The 26,407-nt window shown below is 57.7% G+C and overlaps 2 protein-coding genes and 1 long non-coding RNA gene across 3 annotated transcripts; 2 read left to right on the top strand and 1 right to left on the bottom strand.

Moving 5' to 3' along the window:
- Window positions 1-10,193: 10,193 nt before the first annotated feature.
- Window positions 10,194-22,051, bottom strand: LOC122893517. Its single transcript, XR_006381640.1, has 5 exons — window positions 19,958-22,051; window positions 17,741-18,064; window positions 13,116-13,327; window positions 12,616-12,995; window positions 10,194-12,421 (listed from the first exon to the last, which is right to left on the bottom strand). It is a non-coding gene; the product is annotated as an uncharacterized LOC122893517 (long non-coding RNA).
- On the top strand, window positions 12,565-14,580 carry ANKRD34C (ankyrin repeat domain 34C). Its single transcript, XM_044230571.1, has 2 exons — window positions 12,565-12,588; window positions 12,864-14,580. The coding sequence occupies exon 2, from the start codon at window positions 12,906-12,908 to the stop codon at window positions 14,508-14,510; it is 1,605 nt and encodes a 534-aa protein (XP_044086506.1). The 5' UTR covers window positions 12,565-12,588; window positions 12,864-12,905; the 3' UTR covers window positions 14,511-14,580.
- Window positions 22,052-22,262: 211 nt separating the features above from the next.
- TMED3 (transmembrane p24 trafficking protein 3) lies at window positions 22,263-26,133 on the top strand. Its single transcript, XM_044230572.1, has 3 exons — window positions 22,263-22,478; window positions 23,584-23,832; window positions 25,383-26,133. Exons 1-3 carry the CDS (start codon window positions 22,305-22,307, stop codon window positions 25,617-25,619), a joined length of 660 nt encoding a protein of 219 aa, XP_044086507.1. The 5' UTR covers window positions 22,263-22,304; the 3' UTR covers window positions 25,620-26,133.
- Window positions 26,134-26,407: the final 274 nt, after the last annotated feature.

The raw sequence follows: 26,407 nt of genomic DNA, 5'->3' as shown, positions 1-26,407 counted from the left end.
GAACAAACTTAATTTACTCTCTGTCCATTTCCTACTCAAGTGTGAATCACCAACACCAAGAGAAAATTTAGGAGATACAAATGAGCAATTTATAGAAAAGTAGGCAATAAACATTCAAAAAAAGACTCAACCTGACTGGTAATAGAAGAAATACAAATGAAAACAATGACCCGATCCATTTTTAACTACCGGCACTGGCACATTTTTAATGATGAGATCTCCTGTGGTGGACGGCGGGCTTCACTACGAGCCAGGGATAATGAAAACGGGTTCAGTCTTCACAGGGGATACATTTGAAATGTGTATAAAATGGTAAGATTTTGCCTACCTTCTACTTGAAGACCTCAAATATTTTGCTCTAAGGACATAATTCTGAAATGTGAAGATTAACTAAGGGACCTTCGCTGCGGGGTGATTTACGGTGGGAGGGGCCGTGTGAAATCTCTGCATCTTCCACAGAGAACTGCCTCACACTTGCCCTAGAATATATTGCCGCCATCAACAACCAAGCTGAGGAATCGGGTGCAAAGGTGTGGAAAAAAATCACAGAACAAAAAAATATCTAACTCGATGGATTCATGGCTGATTTTTTTTTTTTTTTTTTTCAGAAAAAAGGAAGGCCTTGCAAGGCCAGTCCAACGTGCTCTGTGGTTCAGTTCTAGCTCTATAAATTACACCGGTGTGGTACAGACGGTACCGACGGCCTCTTTCTCTGCTCTTCTGCATCTCCCAAGTGTTCACTCACAAGCACTGTGACACTCACATCGCTCACTCCCTGCGTGTTTTCTTGCTAACAGAGTTCCATCTCACGGGAGTGCGCTGGACCAGACCAAGGGAAGGAATCACTTCTCGGTCTCGAGCCAGTCGCAGCGATCCGGCTTTTCACTCTCCAGCTGTCCCCACACGGGCCCCCTTCCTCCCAGGCTCCGGCTGTGTGATGCACTGTTGGGACTGGCCTGCCCTCCCGATGAAAGGGACAGATGTGACTGGCTCTCCTCCTTCCTTGTCGTCTGTCTAGGGAGTGGATGTTATGGCTCAAGTGGACGGCAGCCTTCTGGAACACTCCAGGGAAACACCACGAGCTTCACTGCTGGTCCTGGAAGGTTTGAGTCTCTGATCTACCATCAGCAATGGCTCACCTTCAGACATCCTGGAATGTAAGAAGATCGGCCCTTGTTTGTTTAAGATGGGTTTTCTTTCTTTCTTTTTTTTTTTAAGGTTTTATTTATTTGACAGACAGTAAGAGATCATGAGCTGGGGCAGAGGGAGAGGGAGAAGCAAACTCCCCGCTGAGCAGGGAGCCCGATGTGGGGGTCGATCCCAGCAACCTGGAATCATGGCCTGAGCCGAAGGCAGACATTTAACCGACTGAGCCACCCAGGAGCCCCAAGATGGGTTTTCTAATACTTACAGCAAAAATCACCTCTGATTTAAATGTGCAGTAAAACCATGAAAGAAACCGTTGCTTTAACATTAGAAAGTGGACCAGAAGGACGGAAAGAACACATCACATCTCACCTGTATGTCCTAGACGATACCTGTAACACGCTTGTCGTAGCAATCTAGTAAAAGTTATTAAAAATGTATCGGGGCGCCTGGGTGGCTCAGTGGGTTAAGCCGCTGCCTTCGGCTCAGGCCATGATCCCAGGGTCCTGGGATCGAGCCCCGCATCGGGCTCTCTGCTCAGCGGGGAGCCTGCTTCCTCCTCTCTCTCTCTGCCTGCCTCTCCATCTACTTGTGATCTCTGTCAAATAAATACATTTAAAAAATCTTAAAAAAATGTATCATAGTCTGGGACACATCGAACCCCACAATGCTGACCCCGAGAGGCCTGGCAGCCGTGGGATGGATCGCGATGCGATCCTGGGAGAGCCCCCGTGGTTCCTGAACGTGGCCTCCCGGTCCGTGTACAGACCACGCAGCCGATGACTCCCGGCCCCTTGCTAAGGCTCTAGCCCAGCGGTTCGGTAGTGACCCTGAGCCTGTCTTCCCTCCAGACAGTGACTGACGACAAAATGGTCTGTGCGGGGAAAGTGCTCAGGAGTGGGAGACAGACACCGTCCCCTCCGGGCTGAGGAGAGAACACGCTCGGAGACTGCCGACCACCAGAGGCGGGAGGGAGAGGCGGGCCAAATGGGGGAAGGGCACCACACAGTACAGAGTCCCCGTGATAAGATACGCAAGTCACGGAGACATAGTGTGCCGCGCGAGGACTACGATTGAGAACAGGTTCTCTGTTGGACGCTGGAAGTCGCTCAACTTCAAAGTTGTCATCACAGGAACACGAGCCGTGACCGTGTGCGGTGGTGGGTGAACCAGACTTACATGGCAGGTGTTCTGCGGTGCGGACGCATGAATAGCCAATCGCTGTGTTGCACGCCGGAAACGAACACGTTCTGTGTCAATTATCTCTGAAGCCAGAGTGCGGGAGAAGCAGGGCACCAGAGGTCACTTCATAACTGTCCTTGTGGTGTCAGAATACCATCCGGCGTGATTCTCCTCTGCTCAGAGTGGACCGAACCCTCTCCCCAAACTCCCGGCCGACGTCTTAAGTCTGTAACACGTTCTCTCTGACACCTGCTTGCGAGAGGCCCAGCGTTTCCCGAGGTCCTCCCCAGCGGAGACGAGGAATAGATCCACCTTGTCCAACTGCGGGTGTGTCCCTAGATGCCTCTGGCGGGAAAGTACTGATGACAGCAGCGATTCGAAGCTGTTAATTGCTACTATAAGCGATGATTATTTTTGAAAATTATGATCATCTTTATGGACCGAGTGGGTCGGGCACATTGGGTGCAACTCCCGGGAAGCGACTGAGATCCCACCAGAAGGCGGGTTTGGAAGAGGGTGCAAACGTTTACCTCGTGTTCTCCTGCATGAAACGGGGTCGCGGAACAGCAGAACACGGGCTCATACCCCCAAGAGATGCTGACAAGTCCGGATTTTGAGAAGGTCCCTCCACGAAAGCAGAGAACTGGTCTTTCCTATTCACAGCAGACTAGCGCACAGCCAGAAAAACGCAGATCTGGTCACACAGCTCAAACCCAATATGTTTTTCTTGAATAAATGGATCCAAATGTCCTGAAACACTTCAACAGTTTCCTGTGAATATTAACAGGTCAGGTGACAGAGCGAAGACACGGATGATGTTTAGTCCTCACCACACTAAATACTGCCCATGTGTTAACTCAGCTGCGCGCGTCTCTGGTCCCATGACGTGGATCCTGGTTGACACACAGCAGAGTGGGGGAACAGCTTGCAGGTACACGGGGCTCCGCGTAATAGCAGCTGCCTCTTGCAGCAGACACTAGTGTTAACTGATTTTATGGAGAGGGAAGCTGAGGCACAGACCAGATAGTGACTCACCAGTGATCCACGGCTGGTAAGTGCTTGAGCTGGGATTCAGATCCACGTAGTCTGGGGCACCAGGGGGGCTCAGTCCGTTCAGAGCCTGCCTTGGGCTCAGGCTGTGACCCCGGGGTCCTCTGCTTCTTGGCTCCCTCGCTGCTCCCCCTGCTTGTGCTCCCTCTCACTCTTGGTTTCTCAAATAAATAAATAAAATCTTAAAAAAGAATAAATCCATGCAGTCTGACTTCAGACTCTGCTCCTAACCAACATAGACTAGTAAAGATGTGGAGGGTAATTCTGCAAAATTCACAGTGTATTTTTATGTTTGTATGCAAAAACACAGAATGCTCATTTTTTTTCTTTCACTGAGTGTGAGGAAAAATGGTTTCTGCATTTAAGTTAGCCATTGAATAGGCCACAGAACGGAAATTGTAGATCATATAACTCAACCACAACAAAGTAAGGGCACCTCTAAACATCAAAAATAATGGGGGGGAGCGCAGCAAACTCAGGGATGAAAAGGGGACCTTGAGATTTAGAGGCGTTGAAAATTATAAAGTAAAGCGAATTGTAACTCTGTGCCTGTGAATTTGAAATTGTAAATGAGATGGACAATTTTCTAGGAAAACGTAAATGATTAAAACCGACCCAAGTGGTGGGACCTTTTTGTAAGGAAAACTGGAACGCGCGTGTGCGTGTTTACCTGGGCAGTCCCTTCCGCAGGACTGTGGTTTGGAAAGGCGGGGCTCCTCCTGGGCTGGAGGTGGGAGGTCCCAGACTGGGGCGGGGCGGCACTTTCTTTGCAGACCGACGCCTTGAGCTTTGCCGGTACCCAGCAAGCAGGAGTCACCTGTTACAAAGAAAACTGAGCTGTTGGCGGCCGGCTGCTCGGGAAGTCCTGGGAATAGGCAGGAGGTGCGCGGAAGGGGCCGGGATGGAAACCCCATAACCGATGCCACTCCTCCACACCCCTGGAGTCTTCCTGCCACAGTCGCCCCCCTCTTCCCTTCCTCTCCCTCCCACGCTGTGGACGGACATTCTGGATCCGAGCGCGTTTGACGAAGGAAACCCGAGGAAGGCAGAGCCGCGTGGAGAGCAAAGGAGACCCGAGTTCAAATCCCTACCCGGTCCCGCACGTGCGGCGTCAGGGTCGGGGAGTGCGCCGCCCTTCTCCCGACCCCCGGAGCCCCCAACCGGCTCCCGGGAGGCGAGGCGGTCTGGCTAGTCTGACCGCGGCTGGGGTGCGGGCGGGGCGACGGGCGCCTCTCCCCGCCCCCGCTGCCCTGGAGGTGCTCGCTCCTCCCTGGCACACACACCCACACAGCCGCCGGCATCGCGGCTGGAGACGCGCTCCGGGCGCGGGCGGGCAACGGCGCTCGCCAGCCGGCGGCGGGGGCCGGGACGGAGCGCAGGAGACCTGCAGGGCAGAAGAACTGGGCGCAGTTCTCATCTTCCACGCTTCCTTCTCTTAAAGAAGAACTCCCTTGTTCTCACTTGAACTTGGAGGAGCAAGGGGGTGCTCGGAAGCCACTGACGCAGGGGTCTTATTTATGAACCTTGACGAAGTTCTGGGCAAGTCACTCAGCTGGACCGGCGAGGCCCGGACTAATCCCAGCGCCCGGGCGCGGTTCAGCCTGGAAGTGCCCCTTGGTAACCAGCCCGAAGCGGAGGGCGGGAGTGCCAGGCACCCCCGGATCTTGCTTTTGGAGCCATGCCCCTACCGGTGGCCCGCACTCAGGTGGCCTCCTTTGGTGAGCGTCCTCACCAGGTAAGCGCACCGCAGGGGTCTGCCCTGGTCCACCGGGTGGGAGGGATCTTGAGCTCCCAAGAAGTAAGTCCACGCGTTTAGCCGAGGCAGGAGTGGGAGGCTGGAAGGAAAGTCTGCTTTTATCACAGGAAATTGTGGGAGAAGGGTGTGGAAGATGGATTTACATTTTTTCATTTTTGCATTGATGCGTGGGGGTGAGATGCGTAGGGGCCTGGATTTTTGTAGGAAATGGTTGCGGAGCAGAGCGGGGCGGGGTGATAGGCGTCTGAATTTCTGCCGGGACCGAAAACGGAGCAAAGCCTACAGTTTTGCAGGAACCTAGGAGGATCCGGTGGTGAGAGGTTGTGATCCTGACAGTGTTTGGGAAACTGTAAAGAGTTCGAACGTGAGCATTTCAGAGCAATGACGGAGAAGCACTTACCGCGCGGGTTGTCCCTGACGCCGCGCTCGGCCTGCGGGAAGATGCCCGGGACCGCGGCGGCCGGAGCGCGCCGCCGGCGTCCAGCACCTCGGACAGCGCCTGGCTCCGAACCCGGCCCCGCGCGCCGCGCGCTCCCCGCCCGGGCCGCCCCGCATCGCCGCCTCCCGCGCCCGGAGAGAGGCCTCCCGGGTCGCAAACGCGGACGTGGAGCTCTGCTTCTGGTCCGCCGCGAACTGCTTCCCGTGACTGCGCAAGGAAGAGGCGGAGTATAAACATCCCCCCGCTTCCGTGAACGCGACCGCGGAACGCGGGGCCTCCTGGATTTTGAAAGGCGACCCAGACTCCTCCGAAACCTACACTCACTGGGCGCCCGCCTGCGCCGGGCCGGGTGCTGAGCGCTCCGCTCGGTTCTGCGGTCGTTGGGCACGCAGAGAGCCTGGGTGCTGTTATCCCTGTGCTGGGGATGGGGGGGCTGGGTCACCTGTGCAGGTCCCTACTGCCGGCCGTGGTGTACCACTCCTGTCCGCCCGGCCGGGCTGCAGCAGTGGTAGGTGTGCCCGAGCCGGAGCAAGTCCCCCCGAAAGCTCCGCACTTGGGTTCAGGGCGGCAGAATTTGAATCAAAGCTGGGCCTGTGTGCGTGGAACCTGTGTGCCTGTGCACAATCCCCCAACCTGTCTGAACGCGGAGCTCTGTGTCTGGGAAATTAGGGTAATGATGCTTCCTTTGCAAAAGTGCAGGGCAAGATGGTCGAAGAGATTGTGTACCAGGGGGATAACTCTGCAAACTGTGGACTGTGGTTGGGGGTGGGGGCCGGAAAGGGGGGCGCAGGTGACTGAAAGAGGGAAAGGGTGGGTGATGAAAGGCAGTGGCACCCCAGTGCGGGGCTCAGAGGGAGGATCCTGGATGAGCTTGAGTCAGGATAATAATTCCTTAGGTATTCACAAGACTTTGTACAGTGTTCCCATGTGGCCTCCATGTGAGCCTTACAGCAGTCTTGTTAGGTGGGGCTGGAGTTCCATGCGTGTGGCAAAACAACGCTTGGGGGAGTCACACAGCCACCTAGCAGCAGGACCGCCGTCCGCATCCAGGCCACCTGCCTCTCTGCTCTGCAGTCTTTCTGCCGCAGCTGTACGTCCCCAGGGGCTAGGGTGATGGAGCGGTCACAGACCTACAGGGCATGGAGAGAAGCCCTGTAAGTATCAGGTCTAACCAGGTGAAAATGATTTTGTAAACCAGTGTTCGATCTATGGAAACAGCAAGCTCATGTAGATCAACCGCATACATACTCATCGACTGTATTTTCTTTTGTTCCACAAGGACTTATGGGCAATTTATAAAGATCCACAAGATGTCAGTTTGACACATCGGAAGTAGCTGAGATTCATTAAGATATAACTGTGGGCAGACTGATGTGTACAAACATAAGCTTATTTTGTTGAATCTGCACGTGTAGAACATGTCCTTCAACCACAGGAGGGGGAGGAGAAGAAGAGGAGAAAGAAGGAGGAGGAGGAGGAGGTAGAGGAAGAAGAGGAGGAAGGGGAAGCGGGGGGAGAAGGAGGAGAGAGGAAGCTGAGAAACTAGGTAAGAAACAAGATTCAGGCCATAACCTGAAGTAAGACGAATACACAGCACGTGTACTCTAGAGTCCTAGAGGCTTGCTGCGGGTCACTACGTGAAGTACTGTGTATGACCAGCGTCTTTCTCGGGGATAGGAGCCGCTTCGTAGGGGTTTGCAGGAGTCTGCTGGGCCTCTTACTTTTGCATAATTTTTCCTTCAGGAAACAGTCTTGAAAAGAAATGCAATGCCTCGACCCTCTGATTTACCGTGCTGCCTAACAAAGGAAATTTAACAGGAAATCCCGTGCCAAGGTGACTCGAGGAAGGGGAGGAAAGCAGATGGGATTTTCGTGGCACCAAACTCATTGTTGCGATGGCTTGCAGAAGCGCACCGTGCTTTGAAGTTTAGGAAAAGCGTTTCTCCATCTTTTAGCTCACTGGATGCTTCTAACAAACCTGTAGAGGTAAGAAGCTAGGGAGTGAGGGAAAGAACGAAGACCGAGCATCCTGACTTGAATTCCAAGTTTATTTTAGTTTTATGCCTAGTGTTCTAAACCGCATCCCTGCAGAGGCCAGGGAAGTAGCCTGAGCGCAGGAATCAGGCCCGTCATAGGATGACAGAGAATGGCAAGGCCTTTGCCAAACTGAACAATGAACGATGCATCCTAAAACATTCAGATTTTTAAAAATTAAAGCACTGTGCCAGTCAAGCGAGGCAACCCTGGGAGCCACATTTGGCCCTCGGTCCTTGACTGGGCAACGACATCACTCAGGCTGCAGGTATGGGGAGGCGCGGGAGGGAGAGAGCCTGAACTCGGCAAGATGAAAGACTGTCTGTCTTTAAATCCCCTGTTTCTAAACTGGGAGCCGTTGGACAAGATGCCTCCTCCCAGCTTCAAAAATCTTAGACTTTAATAGTTTCGTGGACAGTAAAAGAATCCAGCAGTTTCTGGGCCAAAAAAGGGCAACCACTTCCACCCACCCACCCCTCCATCAGAGAGAACATCGTTTTCTTTTTTTTTTTTTGGTGTTGGTGATGTTTTAGTTTCCGGGGTTTCTCATCCAGTCAGTCAGTCCCTGCGCCTTTGGAAGGTGTGTTCGCCCCACTGTGGTGGCCCCGTTTCTGAGGGAGACGGAAAACAGCCCTGAGGGGTGAACGGGAGAAGGGTGCGCTGAGGGGCAGGGGGGACAGACCGCGGGGAAGGAACCAGGCGAATTTTGCTCATGTCTCAGTGAGCAAAACTTAACTCTGTTTCTTAACTTCTTGACTCTGTTTCTGAAACGCGTGGTGGGGGACCCACTCTGGGGTTGCTAATTTTAAAACATGGTGCCTCGTGCCAAGTGCGTGAGGTTCCAAAATTCAGGAGCCTCCTTCCCTCTGACGGGCTGAGGAACCACGAAAGGCGTCTCATCCTCCCTGCGTTAGGGGTCCCCGTCCCTAATATTCGTTCTCTGCCACGCACGTCAGGAGATAAATTCCCAAACCAAAGTCCGTCAGACCGCGGTTGGCTCCCGCGCTCCCGGGGGTCACATTTAGTGCTGCCTTCGGAGCGCCCGTCCAGCCTGAGGCTCCGCTCAGCCTCCTCCCACTGGTGCTCCGGACCCTCGTCCTCCCTCAGAGGCTCCTAGGTGACCTCCAGCCTCCAGCAGACCCTTCTGAGCCCGACTTCTACACTCTCTGTCCTTCATGCTGGCAGGTGCATCAACTCTCAGTCTGTTTGGTGGTGAACGAAGGACGAATGCGCCGACAGCGCCGGTGTGGCCCGTGCGGTTTGCGCGGCCGTATTCAAGCTTCATCCACACAAGCCTGTCCGTGTGTCAGCACTTTATGGGGAGATCACGCCCTGGGGAGTAGGGGTGAGGGAGAAAGGTGGAGAGGGAACGAGGAGGAGCAGGTACAAGGGGACACGCAGCCGGCCACGGCCTGACAGTGGCGCCCGCAGCTCTGTTTCGCGAAGGCATGTCCTCTGCGGCGTCCCCTGCCCCGAAATCCTTGAAGCCCACCAGCAGCAAGGAGAGAAGGTGGCCCGGCGTCTGTTTCCCACCACCTCCCTTGAGTCAGCATCTGCTCCAGAAAGGGTCAGCGCGCCCGCGTGTCTGACCCCAGTGGCCGCGGGGAAGCTGCTGCTCCTGGCCGGTTGAAGCCGGGCGTGGGACGCGGGCCACCTGCTCACCTGCAGCAGTGGCCTGACCGAGGACGTGCGAGAGGCGCAAGCCCTGCCAAGGCCACTCGGGCCAGACAGACAGGCGGGAGGCCAACACCGGAGACGGGCAGGTCGACGTGACCGCGTCGGTCTGGGGGATGCAGGAAGCGAAGGGCAGGGCTGTCGTCACCCACTGTGGGGGGAGCCGAGGGTCTGAGTCTGTCCTCACCCAGAGCTCTTGCGTTTTTGTCATTCAGGAATGTCAGTCGGGAGGCACACAGTGAAAAAGAGGCTGTGGACAGTATGGAAAATGCTCCCTACACAGAGTCGTACCTTCAGATGGGCTGGAAAGTGCCAGCATGCCTGGTCTGCATTCCGTTCTCCCCTTAGATGCTGGGATTTGGGACGAGGCCTGAGCTCAGGGGAGCAGGGGGCCGCTGATCCCAAGTTCAGGGAGAGAAGCATCTCCCAGAGATGCCGTCCTGTCCCCTCTGGCCCTTCCTCCTTTCCCTCCCTTCCAGCCTCCTCCCCTCCCTGCCCCGGACCTTGAAGGAGTCTGGAGGGATGCGATGTGCCCCACCCGGGACTCAGAGGGACACACCACAGTCTACCCTCATGCCCGTCCCGTCCTCCTTCTCCTCTCTCTTGCTCCTTTCCCCTGAATCTTCCTTGATCCTCCTTCTAATGATGACACCGCTGATGCGGGAGAGAAGACCGCGCCCCTGCCTCGGGGCTCAAGGAGGCCGACCCAGGAGATGAACACGTCGACACTCAATGGAGAAGTTTGCAAAGCGTCAAGGAGCCCGGGAGATGCCGTGCCTGGTTTTTCTCGCGTCGTGTAGTGTGTGTGACTGCGGCGGTGAGGGTGGGTCGTTCGTGTGCTGTGGGGGGCGCGCCTGGTGCTGTGTCAGCGTGAGGAAGAGCAGGCAAAGACAGTACAAGCATTACAGAGTGTGCGTGTACTACACTTCATTTTCTTCTTGGTGGGCTGGGTCTAGATTTTGCTTTTTATGAATTGTGCTGCTGGGAACGTTTCTGTACATGTCTGGCTACACAGATTTACTGGTAATTTATTGATGTGAATGAATCACCCCAAAACGAGTGACTTTGAACAGTAATCAGTTATTTGTGCGTGTTTCTGCAACGCGGACCAGGCTCTGGAAACTTCTGCCAGCCTCACCTGCGGTCCTTCCCGCAGGGGGGACCAGCTGGGGGTCGGCTGGTCCGAGGCGGCCTCGCTCGTACTGCGGTGGTCAGCGGGGCTGGCCCGCTGGGACCCCGTGTGTCCCTGCCGGCGGGACACCCCGCATGTCTTTACAGGCAGCAAACGAAGGTCCACGGAGGCCTTGTAAGTCGCACACGGCCGCTCTTGGTCAAGGCAGGGGTGCACGGAGGAGGGGCGAGGGTCTTCGCGGGGGTGTGCTCGGGGAGGGGAGGACGTCGTGGCCACGCTTCTCAGTCCACCGCAGGCGGAAGCCCGCGTGGAGCGACTGGGGCGGAGGGCTGGTTTCGGCCCCGCCAGCGGGTTCCTGCCGCCTCGAATCCTGGTCCGACCCTGGTCTTGGAGCTGTTGGTCTAATTTTAGCCGCGTCGGATTACACAGCATGTGTAGTGGCCTCTCGTTGTGCCTTAATTTGATTTTCTCTGCCTACTAATGAGGCTCAGCACCTTTTTATGTGCTCGTCGGCGGTTTGTGGGTCCTCTTTCGGAGGAAGTGATTTGTGGGAGTTCTTTATATAGCCCGCGCATGAGTCAGCTGTCACCTCCCTCTGCCCTCCCTCTTCGGTCTTGAGTGATTCTCCTGATTAAAAAGGAAGTTGCATCTGAGCCGAGGTCTGCGGGACGATGAGTCAGGAGCGAAGAGCGGGGAGACCTTGCAGTTAGAAGCACGGGGTGCTGAAAGGGACGAACATGCGGGCATCTGAGGGAGACGGTGTGCGGGGGACGGGGGCAACAGCGGGGGGGCTGGGGGGCTGGGCTGGGCACGAGGGGCCTCTGAGGGAGCAGGAGGCCGTGCTTTCGCTGCGCACTCCCTCTCCTTTATTTGTGGCGTGGAACCTGCTTCATTGTGTCCAGCGTGCGGGGACGCACACACCTAACCCAGAGACCTTCCTAAAGGGATCTTATTATAGGTCCTTATCAGGCCCTTCTTATAGGGGATGGTGGAAAAAGAGAAAGGCCATACCTCACGTGCGCACACACACCCCCACACATGCACACCCACGTGCACACACACACAGTAGGAGCCTGAAGGAGGAGGCGCAGAGACGGGGAGACAGCGGCCATGCGGTGTCCCTGGGCGGGAGCGTTTCTGGAGAAGATCTTGGGGGACCACGAACACACCTGCAGCACGACCCCTGAGATCTAGCTCTCAGGACAAAGCCTTGTTGGAAGCAGAGGGACACTGGACGGTTAACCACAGTCGCTTCCCTGAAGGGAGTGGCTTCCCCGAGGCGTGTGCGTGTGCGTGTGCGTGTGCATGTGCGCGTACGAGGAGAGCTCTTCTTCGTTGCAGCCTTAAGTGTGGTTTGGGCTTTTAAGAAAATTGCAAGTACCTGTTAACGTATTAGAGACTGATGAAGGGTATGAGTCTGTCAACTTCAGCCAAGGAAGGCTTCTGACTTCCCATTTAACAGAGGGTCATAAACTGATCAGAAATGGCTCAGGGCAGTGGGGTTGGGGGAGGTAAGATGTGCCTTAGGTGGGGAGCCTGGGGGACGGAGTCCCCGTGGAGGGGCTATGCTGGCACAGACGTGGGCCTGGAGGGCCCCCACCTCTCCGTATCCACGGACGGCCTCTCCAGCGACACTGGGTTTGGGGGCTCTGGTGCAGGAACTCAGGGAGGGACACGGGGCCAGGTTTGGCAGGGCTCAGCCGCGGACGCTCGGGTGTGGGCAGGCGTGTGATCTCGCCCATCCTCTGCCCTGCACCTGTTCCCAGGGGGAAGGGGTGCGGCATCGTTCTGGAAGACGCTGGAAGACGTTCAGGAGGATGACGGGATTCTGACACCCGCTGGAGAAGTAGAGACGACAACCCGGACGGGTAGCGAGGCTGGTTTTGCTTGATGATGATTTTCCCCCGATTTCTCCCCTCTTATACAGTAACGGTGCTTATGTCAGGAAGTACGGCAAAGAGAAGGTGAAGCCGTCCATTGTTCTATGGCCGTTCTGGCGGGTTTCCTGCTGGAAGAAGAATGGGGTGAACAGTTATTTATGAGGTGACCCCAGAGGCAGCCTCGCCGCTCGACGCTGGGGCCGCGGCAGCGGACCAGGCAGACGTGGGCCCTTCCACGTGCGGAAGCCAGCGCGGCCCACGGGCGCGAAGCGTGGTTTCCTCCACGACATTTGAGGTGAGTGACGGGGTCTGTCTTGCCTACCGTGCGCGGGGCTGGTGTCCGCGGCCTCGCTGTGGGGAAGGGTTCTCCGTACGTGCTCTCGTTTGACCTCTGTGCTGGCTCTGGGAGGGGCGGCCACCGTCCCCCGACCCCGCAGGTGACAGACGGATGCGGGCGAGCTGGGTGCCCTGGCGGGATCCGGCGGCCCCGCACCCCGCACCCCTGCACCAGCCACAGCGCTCCGGCTGCCGGCGGGGCACACGTCATCCCTCTCCCTTCTCCCTCACTAGGTCTGATCGCTGCGGTGGCCCGGAGGCGCTGCCGAGGCCGGGATGATGGACGACGACACGGAGCTGAGGACCGATGGGAACTCCCTCCTGAAGGCGGTGTGGCTGGGGAGGCTCAGGCTGACCAGGCTCCTCCTGGAAGGGGGCGCGTACATCAACGAGAGCAACGACAAAGGGGAGACGGCCCTCATGGTGGCGTGCATCACCCAGCACGTGGACCAGCAGAGCACCAGCCGGCCCAGGATGGTGAAGTACCTGCTGGACCAGAGGGCAGACCCCAACATCCAGGACAAGTCCGGCAAGACGGCTCTCATCCACGCCTGCATCCGGAGGGCGGGGGGCGACGTGGTGTCCCTGCTCCTGGAGAACGGCGCCGACCCCAGCCTCGAAGACCGCACGGGGGCTTCGGCCCTGGTCTACGCCATCAACGCCGATGACAAGGACGCCCTGAGGCACCTGCTGGACGCCTGCAAAGCCAAAGGGAAGGAGGTGATCATCATAACAACCGCTAAGTCGTCGTCAGGCACCAAAACCACCAAGCAGTATCTCAACGCCCCTCCGTCGCCCGGAGGGGAAGCCCGCCAGTCCCCTCCACTGTGCACGTCCCCCTCGGACATCGAACTGAAGGCTCCAGGCCGGGGCGCCCCACCCACGGACAGGGAGGACGACTTCTTCAGCCTCCAGTCAGGGCGTCTGGCCGGCAACATGGCCAGGCCTCTCAACGAGCCCGGGTCGCCCCTCCGGAAAGTGGGGAACCTCAAGCGGGCCCGCCTGCCCCAGCTGAAGAGGCTGCAGTCCGAACCCTGGGGCCTGATTGCGCCGTCCGTGCTGGCAGCCGGCGCGCGTCAGGAAGAGACCCACGGCCCCGGCCCGGACAGCGAGGTCATCAAGAGCTTCAGTGATGTGTCCTTCCCCAAGAGGGGGCCGCTCTCCAGAACCAGCAGCATCGATGGCAAAGACCCCACCTTCTTCCCCACTGTCGCCGAGCAGGTGCAGAAGATCACGGCCTCCCCGGGACCAGCATCCTGGAAGGCCGCCCACGAGAAGGGTCAGGCTTCCCACCCCCGTCTCGCCCGGAGAGGAACTCTCCCCGTTGACCAGGAGAAGGTGGGTATCGGTCCAGCAGGCCCCCCTGCTCTCAAAGATCCCGTGTCCCTCAAGTGGCTGGAGAATGATTTGCACGACTTAGATTTACAGACTGGGGCCGACCAGCTCAGCTCGGTCTCCCTGGAATCAAGCAAAGGGCCCTTGGACAGGAAGAGGCTCGACGGCTCCTTCCTGGCTCTCTTCCACGGCTCACGGGAGTCCCTGGACGCCGCGCCCAGCACGTCCCCCAGCTCGGCACGCCGCCGGCCACCGCCTCTGCTGGAAAGGCGAGGTTCTGGAACTCTGCTGCTGGACCGAATTTCGCACACCAGGCCCGGCTTCCTGCCGCCTTTAAACGTCGGTGGGAACCCACCTATCCCTGACATCAGATCCAGCAGCAAACCGTCTTCTCCACTTGCGAGCGGCTTGAAATCCATGGTTCCCGTAGCGCCCAGTTCACCCAAGAGAGCGGACCTGAGAGGCAGACGGGCGCTCCTGCGGAGACACTCCATGCAGGCCGAGCAGATGAGGCAGCTGTCGGACTTCGAGCAGACCGTCACCTAGCAGTGGCCGGCGGGCTGTAAACCACAGAACTCTGCGCAGTTACTGGAAGGCACCCTCATCTAGAGCAACACCGCCGCGCGCCCCGTGGGACCCTCTGCGCTGGCGGCGGGGACGGGGCCGGGCGCTGCTTCCCTGCGGAAGTGGTCTCTGGGTTTATGCAGTTTTCCCTGCAGAGAGCTCAGGGTAATTGGGTTTGAGACACGAAATCACCAAAGCAAAAATTTCCCCACGGTCCTCCCTTCGGGGTTGGGAAGGAACAGCAGCAAGTACAAGAATCCCGGCGCCCGACCCCAGCTCCCCGCCACCAGGCAGACGACACGGAGGTCCTGAGGTGGTATTCGGATCACGCCCTTTGTAATCCATCTATAAAGTGCCTACAGAGACGACGAGGCTTTCACATTTGTCGGGATGTGCAGGAGCTCAGAGCGCCCAGAGCTCGGGAATCCCGCAGCCGTGTTCCCTTCCAAGCAGCAGAAGCGGAGCTCCCCGCTCGGAGGGGCCCCGCGGGTGGACGCTGTCCAGCACCCGGAGCCCCAGACCCCTCCCGCCCCCGTCACACCTGCGTTCACGCACACCTGCGGGTGTGCGGCGGGTCCCCAGCGATGGTAACCACGTGTCCCCCGAATCCCGATGGGCCGCCCTTGGGGGGCGCCTCAGAGACGCGGCCTGCCCCCTGTCCTGACACTAGCTCTGTGTCGGAATCTTGTGGAAAGACACTCGGGGGCGGTTAATGAATTTGGAGTTGAATGTGATACAATTTCCAGAACAGACCCTTTTCTTGCTTGTTCTTGAGAAAACTTGATGAGACTCCCCAAAGCCAGGACGATAACAACGATGGGACGGGCACGGGGGAAGGGCACAGGCGGTGCTTCTCAGCCGGAGCCGCGGGACGGCCTTGAGTTCTGTAGCCTGAACGGGGGAAGGGGTGCCGGCTGTCCTTTCAGGGGCAGTTGTCCGGGTAATTGAAGAAAATTCTGGTTTCTGCTGTGTCGGAACCATCCACATGATGGAGGTTTGTAGAAATGACCGGAACGACCCTTTCCAGCCACGTTGCCCCAGCGGAGAAGGGAGGCAGACACTCGGCACATCTGCAGGGCTGGAGGCACATTTCGGATGAGGCTCCTGGTTACGTCCCAGTCATCTTCCTCTCCTGCTGCCCGGATACGCCGGCTCCAGGGTCAGATGCGGTGGTCCCTGGGGGTTGCGTCCCACAGGGGAATGAGTAAAGGCTCTGAGATTGGGGCTTGCATCCCTGTTTCCATCATTTACAGCTTTGTGACTCCTCGGAGCCTCCACTCCCTCATGGGCAAAACGGGCTTGGCAGTGGTCCACCTTGAAAGGGGGAGCGGCAAGGACGGGCCGGCTGCTGGGCCTGGCATGGAGCAGTGACTGGACGGGAGGTCGCTGATTCCGACGGACACCTGCAGACCGCTGAAGCGCCCGCGTCTCAGATAATACACAATATCCTGCACAAAGTGGATTTCAGTGCTGCTGAGGAACTCCAGGGTCTCCTTGAGACCCCCGGGGTTGCCGTGGTACCGAGCCGTCGGCACACTGGCCGAGGAAAACGCCTTCCGCCACGTCGGCTCTCCAGGTCACAGCATTTCCATCACGACATCTGCTAGGCGGTTGTCTGAGCACCCCAAACAGAGGTGCAGACGACGCTTACAGGTAACCCGAATGTTTACCTTTTCATCATTCCTTCCGGTGGGCCCGTCCGTGTCAGCCCCCGCACTGCTGAAGCTTTAGGCTGGGTGAGGCTTTGTCGTCTGGGCTGACCTTGCGTGGCAGGAGGCTCGGCGGCAGCCCTGTCCTCTGCCCGCCAGACGCCAGTAGCACCTTCCTCCTGGGTGCGACCACCAGAAACGTCTCCAGACATCTCCTGGGCCCACACTGACTCAGGTGATCACCGCGGCTCCAGGAGGGGGACAGCGTGCCTGGCAGAAATCAGTCATGACCAGCAAAGCCACACAGAGGTGTGGGTCTGGCCGCATCAGCCCTCCCACTGACCTGAAGCCAATCGAATTCTGCTTTAGTAGGATGACTGATTGGTCGATCCATAACTCGGGCCCTCGGGGTTCTTGGCAAACACACCTGTGGGAGTGCTGGTGCCCTTTTGTACTTTGCGGGGAGGGAGGAAAAGCACGTAAGCTGGTGAAAACCTGGGGCTCACAAACTTGGTTTAGGGTGTACAATGCGTAAGCTTCTCAGACCACTGAGTCACGAACAGTTCTTACCAAATGGACGTGACTGCAGGCAAGGACACGTTCCCACACATTAGAGAGAATCATAGGGACATCCCTTGTTCTCAGCAGCTCATTAACTCCTCCCCCCCCGACGCCACCCCCGACTCTCCCACTGTCCGCACTGCCAGCAAAAGCTAGCCTCTGCTAGTAGATCCGGAATAGCCCGTCCGTCCCACGCATGCCCACAGCAGGAGCAGCGGGGACTCCTGGTCTGCCTCCGTCCCTGGTAACCCGTCCATTGGCCTTTCTCTGGATGGTATGTCCTCCACCCCGTCTGACGATGCATTTGCTGCATTAGGCTGGGTTCCAAACGACCACAGCACTTCATCACGGTCAGTCGGTGCAGAAAAAAGCGATTTGTCCACATCAACAAACCACACAAGGATGCTTCTAAAGCGCACATTTTAGATTCCACCGTGCTTTCTACATCAGAGAGGCGCTTCTCTTTTCCGAATCCTAGTGCCACTACAGGAGTTAGCTGCAGACTGTAGTTAAGACTTTCTGGAATGCTTGTCAAATTATATTCTAGAACAGGAACCTGAAGTTTAAAAGTCTGGAACTTTGGTTTAGCTTCTAGACACCCCGAAGCCGGTTTCTGTTTGTTTATTTAGACCTGTCGTAGATTCTCTTAGAATTTCATCAGGTAAACGTGTCCTGCCAAGGGCAGGCTGTGTCTGACCCTTCCCCTTGAACTCCTCCTCCTGCTTGAACTGGCTCTCTGTGGCGTTGGACTCTAGTCTCAAGCTGACGGCAAGCTCAGAGACGTGTCCACATGCAAGTAACGGAACCATCTAGAAATTTCTAACATGTCAATAAAAGATATGTGGCAATCCTTCAATAGCACACCCTTTTTTGTAGCGAAGTCTCCATGATAAATATCACCTTTTCCTTATGACGGGGTTGACGTGACCGCCTGGGAATGTCAACCTTAGCAGACACCCCAATTTCATGCATGCATAATTTTAAAAATTAACTTTTACTTACACAAGTATTATGGTTTCTTCCTTGGTTAAACAAGAGGCAGAGGACAAGAAAGTGTCTTTCCACGGCGAGAGGGGGGTCTCTGTACCCTGCCCCCTCTGCTTGGGTTTCCTGAGTCGGGAGGGGACGGCACCCGCCACAGCTGCAGTCACGGGCCTCCCTCCTTGGGTCTGAGGTCTAACATCGATGAGTGGTAACGTACACTACTGCTCGAGGACAGGGCACAGGCATCGTCTCTGGGAGTCCGGGATCTGTGACTCACATTTCATCCGCACCCGATCCAGCGCAAACCGTACCTTTAGGTTCCCCCATGGACGACTGAAATGACTTAGTTTAACAAAAAGAAAAAAAGAAAAGGACTAGTTTCACTATGTCTCTTCCCCCTCTGTCTTCAGGAAAGGCAGGTCCCCATTGTTTCTGAACCCCTAGAGGAGAGATTATGAGGGACCCTACTGATGGGACTGACGGGGGAGAAGGGATGGGGATGAGGCCACAGGAGTCCACCTGGAGGGGAAGGGTGCACCCCAAGACTGACAGAAGGTCAGAAACTTGGGGTCCTTGAGTGGAACCTGCCTCCTCCCAGAGCAAAACTATGGAGGGGAGAGGCTGCATGGTGCCTCCTGGGAGCCGAGGGCCAGGCTGGGCAGGAGGACATCGGAGCTTCCTGCCCTGACGGAACACGGCAGCTCGGACAGTGCACACAGGTCAGCACGGCGGTGAGCCCCGGTGCTGTGTGCTGCTGGTACTGCCACGGAACAGGGCCGGAGAGCTCCTTCGAGGCCGAGATGGACATTCTTATTGTCTCTGTTAAGATTGGCGGGATGTGGGGGTGGGGGTGGGGACAAGACCATTTTAGATTGATTTAGAAGAGTAAAGCAGTGTGATGCTTCTTACATTCAATGGTAATGAAACGAGATGGATAGCAGTCCCATAGCCCATGGTGTGCACAGGGTAGGAAGGAAAAACGCACATCATACTTGGAATTTGCCAGGGGGAGGTCATCAAGAGTAAAGAACAGACTTCAGGAAACAAGACGGAGGTCACTGTTCTGCAGCTGTGCTAATACCAGATCAAGCCCACAGATCCGACGCCGGCTGTGGACGGGGCTTGAAATCCTACAGTAAACATGGAGTGCCACCCACTAGAGAAAGGGGTCAGCATTACGGGGAAGGGTGGGGAAGGAAGAGGAACAGGATGGGAGAGGGAATGAAAGGATCAACGAGGTCAAGGTCCTGCCAGGGTGCACCAGCCTAGAGCAACAGCCCGTGGAGGAAGAGCCCCGGGGATCTCCATTCGGGAGTCCTGTGCCTCACCCGGGAGGACGCAGAATCACAGACACTCCTGATCTAGAGGAAGGAGTATTTCTCATATGGTGAGAGGTAAGGGTCTAAATTAATTAATTATCCCATTAGAATTTAAAAGTATTCAATTTTTTTTTTTTTTTTTTTTTTTTGCCACTGTCGGCACTCTTGGTTGCCCATCTGGTTTGATTTCTGCCTTCTCCTCCTTACTGTTAGATCCTGATTTTGCTCACGTAGTCACTCGATATCCTTGCCTCTCTTTTGACTGGAGCAAAGCTGCTCTGTCCCCAGCTCCCTCCAAAGCAAGTCCTGACTGGTCTGAGTTAATCATGACATGTCCATTCTCCTTATCAGAGATTGGGTAAAGGATCTAGCCTAAGTCAGCCACCATCAGCTGCCTCAACACTGCCCTAGGTCCAGAGATGGCTGCATGGCCTAACTGGACCAACTGGACTGAAGGAAAGGACATACACCTCATGGCTGAAAGATTTTCTCTTCCTTCCACTAGACATGACTAAACAAACATGTTGCCCCTAAACTTATTTGTTTGGGTTGACAACCCTCTTTTGAGAAAGAGAGAACAGAGTCTAAGGATAAAGCCAACATGAAGAGAAGGATGGAACTTGGAGGAAGATGGAGCCTTGATCACGTTATGCCTGCAGCCCGCATCACCTCAAAACTTTCTGTTACAAGAGATAGGGTATCCTGTGCCATTTAATCTAGTTAGAGTTGGCTTTTCATTTACTTGGGATACTTACGAATTGGTTGTTTCTGCAGTCTCTGTTTAAATATTTTAATGATGACAAAAAAATCAGTACCCCATTCATAACTTTTTGGAAAGCCTAATTGCCAGAAAGTCCTTTCTTATATTGAGTCGAAATGTCCCTTACTGTCAGATTCATGCATTGCCCCAACTTACACGAGATGGGACATGCAGGACAGATGTACCCTGAAGGATGGGTGGACACAGTGTGCTCATGGAAAGCATGTTGCTACATCAGGCAGGTCTGGGTTCATTTGCTGGCTTCCCCGTTCACAAGCTGAGTAAGTCTGGGAAATATGACAATTTGTTTAACGGCCCTAAACTCTTGCCATCCAGTGTCCTCCTCCTCTGACTGTGACTTAGAGCTCCTCCCATCCGGAGCTGGAGTGTTGATTCTCCACCTTCAATCTGGGCCGGCCTTGGCACTTGCTTGGCTAACAGAACGGGGCAGAAGTGATACTGGAGGGAAGTTTCTGTTTCTGCCCTGCTGTCTTGGGATGGCGCCCCACATCTGCCACACACGGAACTCATGTACATTGCAAGAAGCCGCAGGATGCGTGGAGGGCTGACCGCACTAGCCAACAGCTCCCAGCAGCAGCACACGTGAGAGTCGACCATCATGGACCTGCAGCCCAGGGACCCTCCAGCTGAAGAACTGTCCAGCCACTGACGGAACCACGAGACACTGTAAGTCACAGCCAGTGCACACCGGGTAGTCTGTCGTCTAGCAAAGGCTCAACAGAAGCAGGAACATGATTTCATCACACATCTTCTGTATCTTTATTGTCAAAGGAAAAAAAATGCCTTTTTTTCACACGGTTGCTAGTGAGGATTAATTAATGCAAAGTACGTGAAGTGCATGCATAGCCAGTGCCGCGGTGGGGACACTGTAGGTGCTAAGTAAGAGGCAGCTCTCATGATTGCTGTTAATGCCAACTTTTGAAGTTAACAGTTTCTTCACCCTTAGATTTTATTTTTTGAGGTTAAATCCCATGTCCTTTGACTTGAGAAGCCTCCCTGGCCATTTACTATACTGGCCCCTTCCTAATTACCGCCCACCCCCCCCCTTTATTACATCCCTCCTAAAGCAGTACGACACGTGGGCTCATACCTCCCGTGGTGGCGCCTTCCACCTTGCAGCAGCAGGTGCTGAAACGCTGCCCTTCCTTGAATAACCCATGCAAGTCCGGCTCCTTTTCTCGCTCTTCCACTTCTGCCGTCTGGCATCCTGGTACCTGTCCATGATCCGTCTTCCAGCCTTCTGACTTGAGCCACTGCCAGGTCGGGCTTCCCACCTCAGAACCGAAGCAGGTGTTTTCTGGGAACTTAAACATGGGACTTAACCGTAAACCCAGCAAAATTCCTTTTCGTTAGTCTTAGCATGCAGCTGGCGGTGCTCCTCTTGCTTGTCTTGCATGTGCCATTTGTTGCTTCCCCTGGAGCGTCTTACGGTTTTCTCAAGCCAGGAACTAGGAGGCGGTGCTCATCGGTCCAGAGTCAGGGAAGGAGCCTCAAGGCACGGCCCTCCCCACCTCTGTGATCTCTGACCAGCAGAGACGTACCAGCAGACTCACCGGTAGGGATCGCCTTCACACTGCTTAGCCCGGGGTGCCGGTCCAAGGTGCCTGGAGGCCGTCCCGCCCCTCCCGCCCACATGGGGGTCTGTAGGGGTGGTGTCGCTCTTCCCCCAAATGGAGACTCCGTCGGTCCTGCTGTCGGGAGAACGTTCTCTACCGAGCGGCCCGACCACAGCCAGTGTCTTCTCTCTGTTCTACCTGATCATAGAATATAAACCCTATGCACGATCCTACAAAATACCTTCCTGGGCCCGCGCTCACCGATAACGCAGTGAACAAGTCATCAGCTTCCGGGGCTTTTGCGAAGTCAAAGGCAAAGAACGAGGGTTTTGCCCCCGGAGAACGTTCAGCTCGTCCTGACCCCCGGACAAGTGCACCGCGGAGGGTGCGACCCGGGGCCTCGCGCCAGCCGGGGGTGGGTGCGAGCCGGGGTCAGCCCCCGCGCCGCGACGGTCCCTCCCCCGCGGAGGGGTGGCCGGGGGCGGGCGGGCGGCCGTCCCAAGCTGGGCTCCGGCTGCCGCGGCGCCGCGGGCACGCCCACTGCTGCTCCCGGGCCGGGCCGGTCCTCCCGGGCGGCGCGGGGCCTCCGCAGAGCCGCAGGGCCTCGCGGTGCCGGTGGCGGCGGTGGGCGTGTGCACCGGGGCCCCTCGGGAGGGGCGCCGACCCCGCGGGCCCGAGCCCAGGGCGGCCGCCCCCCGCCCCGCGGAGGCCCCTGCCGCCGAGCTGAGCGCCGCCGGGGGAGGGGGCGTGGCCGGCCCGCTCGGCCAGCGCGCACGCGCGGCGGGAAGGGGCGGGGTGGCTCCCCGCGCGCGCCTGCGCACCAGACCGCCCGCCCGACCCGGAAGCGCCGCCGCCGCGCCACGTCCGCGCCCCGCGCCCCGCCGCCGCCGCCCCGGGCCGGGACCCACCGACCGCCGCGGAGCGCCATGGGCCGGGCAGGCGCGCGCTCCGCCTCGGCGCTGCCGCTGCTGCTGCTGCTGGTGCTGCTGCGGGCCGAGCGGCCGCGGGGCGCCGAGCTCACCTTCGAGCTGCCCGACAGCGCCCGGCAGTGCTTCCACGAGGACGTGGAGCGGGGCGCCAGGTTCTCCCTGGACTACCAGGTGGGCCGCGCCTCGCCGGCCGGACGGCAGCGCCGCAGGAGCCGGGCCCGTCCCACGCCTCTGGGACCGCGGAGACCCGGGTGTACCCCTATGTCAGCGGGCGGGACGGGGCTTCGCGCTCCTTCCCCGCCCCTGTGCGCGCTGGGGGCCGCGGGGTGAGCGCCGAGCCTGCTGCCGTAGGCTGCCCGCCCGCGGACCCCCGGAGATGCGGGGCCTGAGCCTCAGGACGGAGGGCGGCCCTTCCGTGTCCTCGCTGGCCAGGAGCGGCCTGCTGGGGGACGGGGTGGGACGGCCGCGGGGTCGCCGATTTGGCCGCTTACACTTCGCTGGGCACCACATGTGCATATGAATTATGGCCGGGTTACCCCCCCCCCCCAGCACAGTCACTGCAGACTGACTGTTGTGAGCCTGGAGGGGCCTGGGAGGTCCTCTGGGCACTGCTAGGTCAGGAATCTCTTGTCAAGGACCAGCCAACACGGTTTTAACGCCTCCAGCAACAGGGCCCTGGCCGCTAGGTAAATTCTCCCATCTGCACAGAGGGGAACTTCTGAAGTTTGGAAGCCGATGGAGGCCATAGACTGTGTCCCTCGGTGGACCTTGGTTGTAGCCCCTGACCGCCAGCATGACCCTGCTGTATGACGTGTTTCTTAGGTTTCTCCAGCGAGTTTGAACTATGTAATTCCCAACGACCCTCTCCCTTCTGATGGCCACGGACTCTGTGAATTCGATCAGTAGAGACAGGAACATTCACGAGACCCACTCTGCAACCCACTTGAGCTGCGAGCCTCCGTCTTCTCTTCTGTGAAATGGGAAGGATCCAGCTCCTTGCCCCTTTGCAGAAAGAAACCTTTCGGAGTCAGGCGGTCAGGGATTCAGATCTTAGCCGTCACTTTCAAGCATCGTGACCCTGGCTGACTTCCTCGATCTCTCTCAGCCTCAGTTTACTCCCCGGTAGAACAGTGTCCTGGCACCTGCCTTAGAAAGCTGTGCCGGTTACACGAAAAAAACCAAGTTTGTCAAGTCTGATCACAGTGTCTGGTTGGCATTTCATACCAGTGGCTGCCCTGCCGGCCACAGCAGACTGTGGGTGTCTTTGTGGTTGCAGGTCATCACCGGAGGCCACTACGATGTCGACTGCTATGTGGAGGACCCCCTGGGGAACACCATCTACCGGGAGACCAAGAAGCAGTATGACAGCTTCACCCACCAGGCTGAGGTCAAGGGCGTTTACCAGTTTTGCTTCAGTAATGAGTTTTCCACCTTCTCTCACAAGACCATCTACTTTGATTTTCAAGTGGGCGACGAGCCCCCCATTCTCCCAGACATGGGAAACAGGGTCACTGCCCTCACGCAGGTGAGTGGACACTGGCCGGCCCCGGGCTGGCTCAGCCTTTCTCGTCCTGTCTCGGCTGTGCTCAGCGTCAGCCTCTCCTTGGCCCCACTCCTGGGCTGGAAGGGTCAGGGTCGGCTTCACCTCTTCGCACATTCAGTCCTCAAGGACACCTTCCCCTCTGAGGCCCCTGCCCTGTCCTGTGGGATCCCTGCGGCTCCTTGCTCCGGCATTCCTGGGTTCTGGCTCAGGCTTGCACGCAGCGCCACTGAGAAAAGGCCTTGCTGAGCCCCCTCTGCTCACACTGTCTGCGTCGTAAGGACCAAAGGCATGTTCACTTGGTAATGTGAGCCGCTGCAGCAGCTATGCCCCGAGGGTCGATGGGCTAGCATGGGAAGTTTTTTGTCCCTCGGGTGATAAATCTAGGTTGGCGGAAGCTTTCATGCAGGGACTGATCAGGAATTGGGGGTTTCTCTTTCCTGTCTCCTGTCTGCTCTCCCTCTGCCTCTCGCCACCAGAAGAAGGGGCAGCGAGAAGGCCTCACCTGTTTCTTAGACACCCTGGCCCCGGGGGAGCAGGCTGGATGGGTTGCTGAGCTCAGATGTTGTAACAGGCGGAGGAGGTGCCCGTTAGACACTGGAAGATCCCAGTGAATGGGGCGGAGGCTGCTGTCACAGGAGGGGGTGCTCCCAGGGGTCTGTGAATCCCACCACATGATTGCCCTCGGGTCTCCCGTGGTGCCCACACCAGGTCCTGAGGGACACCAGAAAGGCCATGTTAGTGCCTGTTGCCCTTTGGGACTGGGCCTCCTTCCCTGGCACAGATCTTATCTGAGACTTTCCAGCACCCTGGTGCCCACAGGCCTTGACCATGGTGCCTTGTGTGGCACCTCTGATGTGTCACGTGGCTTGGGAGCCCTCCCTGTCTCTCCTCCTTTTGCCTCCCTCCATTTGTGGTGATTCTGGGGCCTTGGGAGGAGGCTGGAGGGGCAGCCTGTCCAGCTGAGCCCTGCGACCAGGATCCAGGGCTCAGGGCGCACCTGCGATGGGTAAGCCCAGCGTGTGCGGAGTTTCTGCATGAGCCCGGGACAGAAGTAAACGGACTTCCAGCCTGGAGACCCAGACAGGCCCTTTCCTCTTGTTTGTAAACAACATCTGTGTGTATTTACGCGCACTAAATGCATGTGTGGGTACGTAGGTTCACACACGTGCAGACACATGTACGTGCGTGTGTCCCCATCTGTCCCCTGATTTCAAGGATGGCCGTGCCTGGGTCTGCTCTTGCCCCCCAGAGCGCAGCCCCTTGCAGACCGGCTCCCACTGGCCCCTCGTGGCGTCCTGGCTCCCAGAGGCCTTGCAGAGTGGGGTTCTCATCCTGCCGCGGCAGCAAAGGGTCAGCCCTGAGGCCTTTACCGTGAGACTTCTGTTGGCCCGCTGCCCTCCTTCCCCTGCCCCTCCACCAGGCAGACGCAGACGCCGGTTTCCCCCTGTGCCGCCTGGGGCCGCGGTGGCCGCACGTGGACACGTCCCTCCTGTTTCGGCGCTCAGTGTGACCGCCTCCCTCTTCCTGCCCAGATGGAGTCGGCCTGCGTGACCATCCACGAGGCCCTGAAGACGGTGATCGACTCTCAGACGCATTACCGGCTCCGCGAGGCCCAGGACCGGGCCCGGGCTGAAGACCTCAACAGCCGCGTCTCGTACTGGTCGGTCGGCGAAACCGTCGCCCTGTTCGTGGTCAGCTTCAGCCAGGTGCTGCTGCTGAAGAGCTTCTTCACGGAGAAGCGGGCTGGCCCCCGGGCGCTGCACTCCTAGGCCCCTGCGTCACGGGCTCCTGCCGGGCCCGAGGGCGACCCTGGGCTGGGGCACCCCGCTGCTTACTCCTCGTACCCCAGCGGCCGGTGCCCTCCGAGCCTGACGATCCAGAGGCTTCTAACCACATTCCGTGGGGAACACCGAGAAAAGCGTGCTGTTGGGCTTGGACTGGCCACTGTGGGGGGCCCGGTCTGGCTGGAGGAGGAACCCCGGGTACCCAAGCCTCTTGGGGCGGTGCAGGGACCCCCCCCTCTGTCCACGGTGCATGGGTCGTCGGGCCTGTGTGTGTCCTGTCCTCTGTGGACAAGGAGGGGCTGTCGTCTGGCTTGTCTCTGTGGGGCTCACTGGGTCTGTGGAGACAGGCCCTGAGGCGGCTTTGCAGAGACCCCCGCCCCAGGTGAGCGGCTGTGTCCTCTGCGGAGGCAGGACCCCCGAGGCCAGGTGCCCATGGTGAGCCGTGGGTCTCCCGGATGCAGCCCTCTGGTCAGTAAAAGCTAAGCAGGAGCTCCATGCAGACCCGTGCCTTTCTCTCTCTGCCCTGGAGGAGTGCGCGGCTTCCCAGGGAACGGGGTGTCCGCAGGGAGTGTGCGGGAGAGCAGGCATTGCCCTCAAGGTGTGCGTGGACACCCGCGTGCGGCCTGGGCTCCGCTGCCCTCCTCCCGGTGGAATGACAGCAGTGACATGGGGACCGCTCATTCTCTCTTCTCAGACTCCAGAGGTCACTGTTGAAACAGCTGATCATCGTCGAGTCCAAACTGTGGGCCGAGCACGGGAAGGGACAGAGCTGT

Source organism: Neovison vison, chromosome 13 (assembly GCF_020171115.1).
Source record: "Neovison vison isolate M4711 chromosome 13, ASM_NN_V1, whole genome shotgun sequence".
In the NCBI taxonomy this organism is placed as follows: Eukaryota; Metazoa; Chordata; class Mammalia; order Carnivora; family Mustelidae; genus Neogale; species Neogale vison.
The sequence above is the reverse complement of the archived record's forward strand: the minus strand, read 5'-3'. Positions and strand labels throughout refer to the sequence as shown.

What these genes read in the sequence shown, in the direction of transcription:
- TMED3 (XM_044230572.1), top strand. Translation starts at nt 22,305, where the DNA reads ATGGGCCGGGCAGGCGCGCGCTCCGCCTCGGCGCTGCCGCTGCTGCTG. An exon ending in GGTTCTCCCTGGACTACCAG is followed by an intron (nt 22,479 to 23,583) that starts GTGGGCCGCGCC and finishes TTGTGGTTGCAG; the next exon opens with GTCATCACCGGAGGCCACTA. An exon ending in GGGTCACTGCCCTCACGCAG is followed by an intron (nt 23,833 to 25,382) that starts GTGAGTGGACAC and finishes CTTCCTGCCCAG; the next exon opens with ATGGAGTCGGCCTGCGTGAC.
- ANKRD34C (XM_044230571.1), top strand. Translation starts at nt 12,906, where the DNA reads ATGATGGACGACGACACGGAGCTGAGGACCGATGGGAACTCCCTCCTG.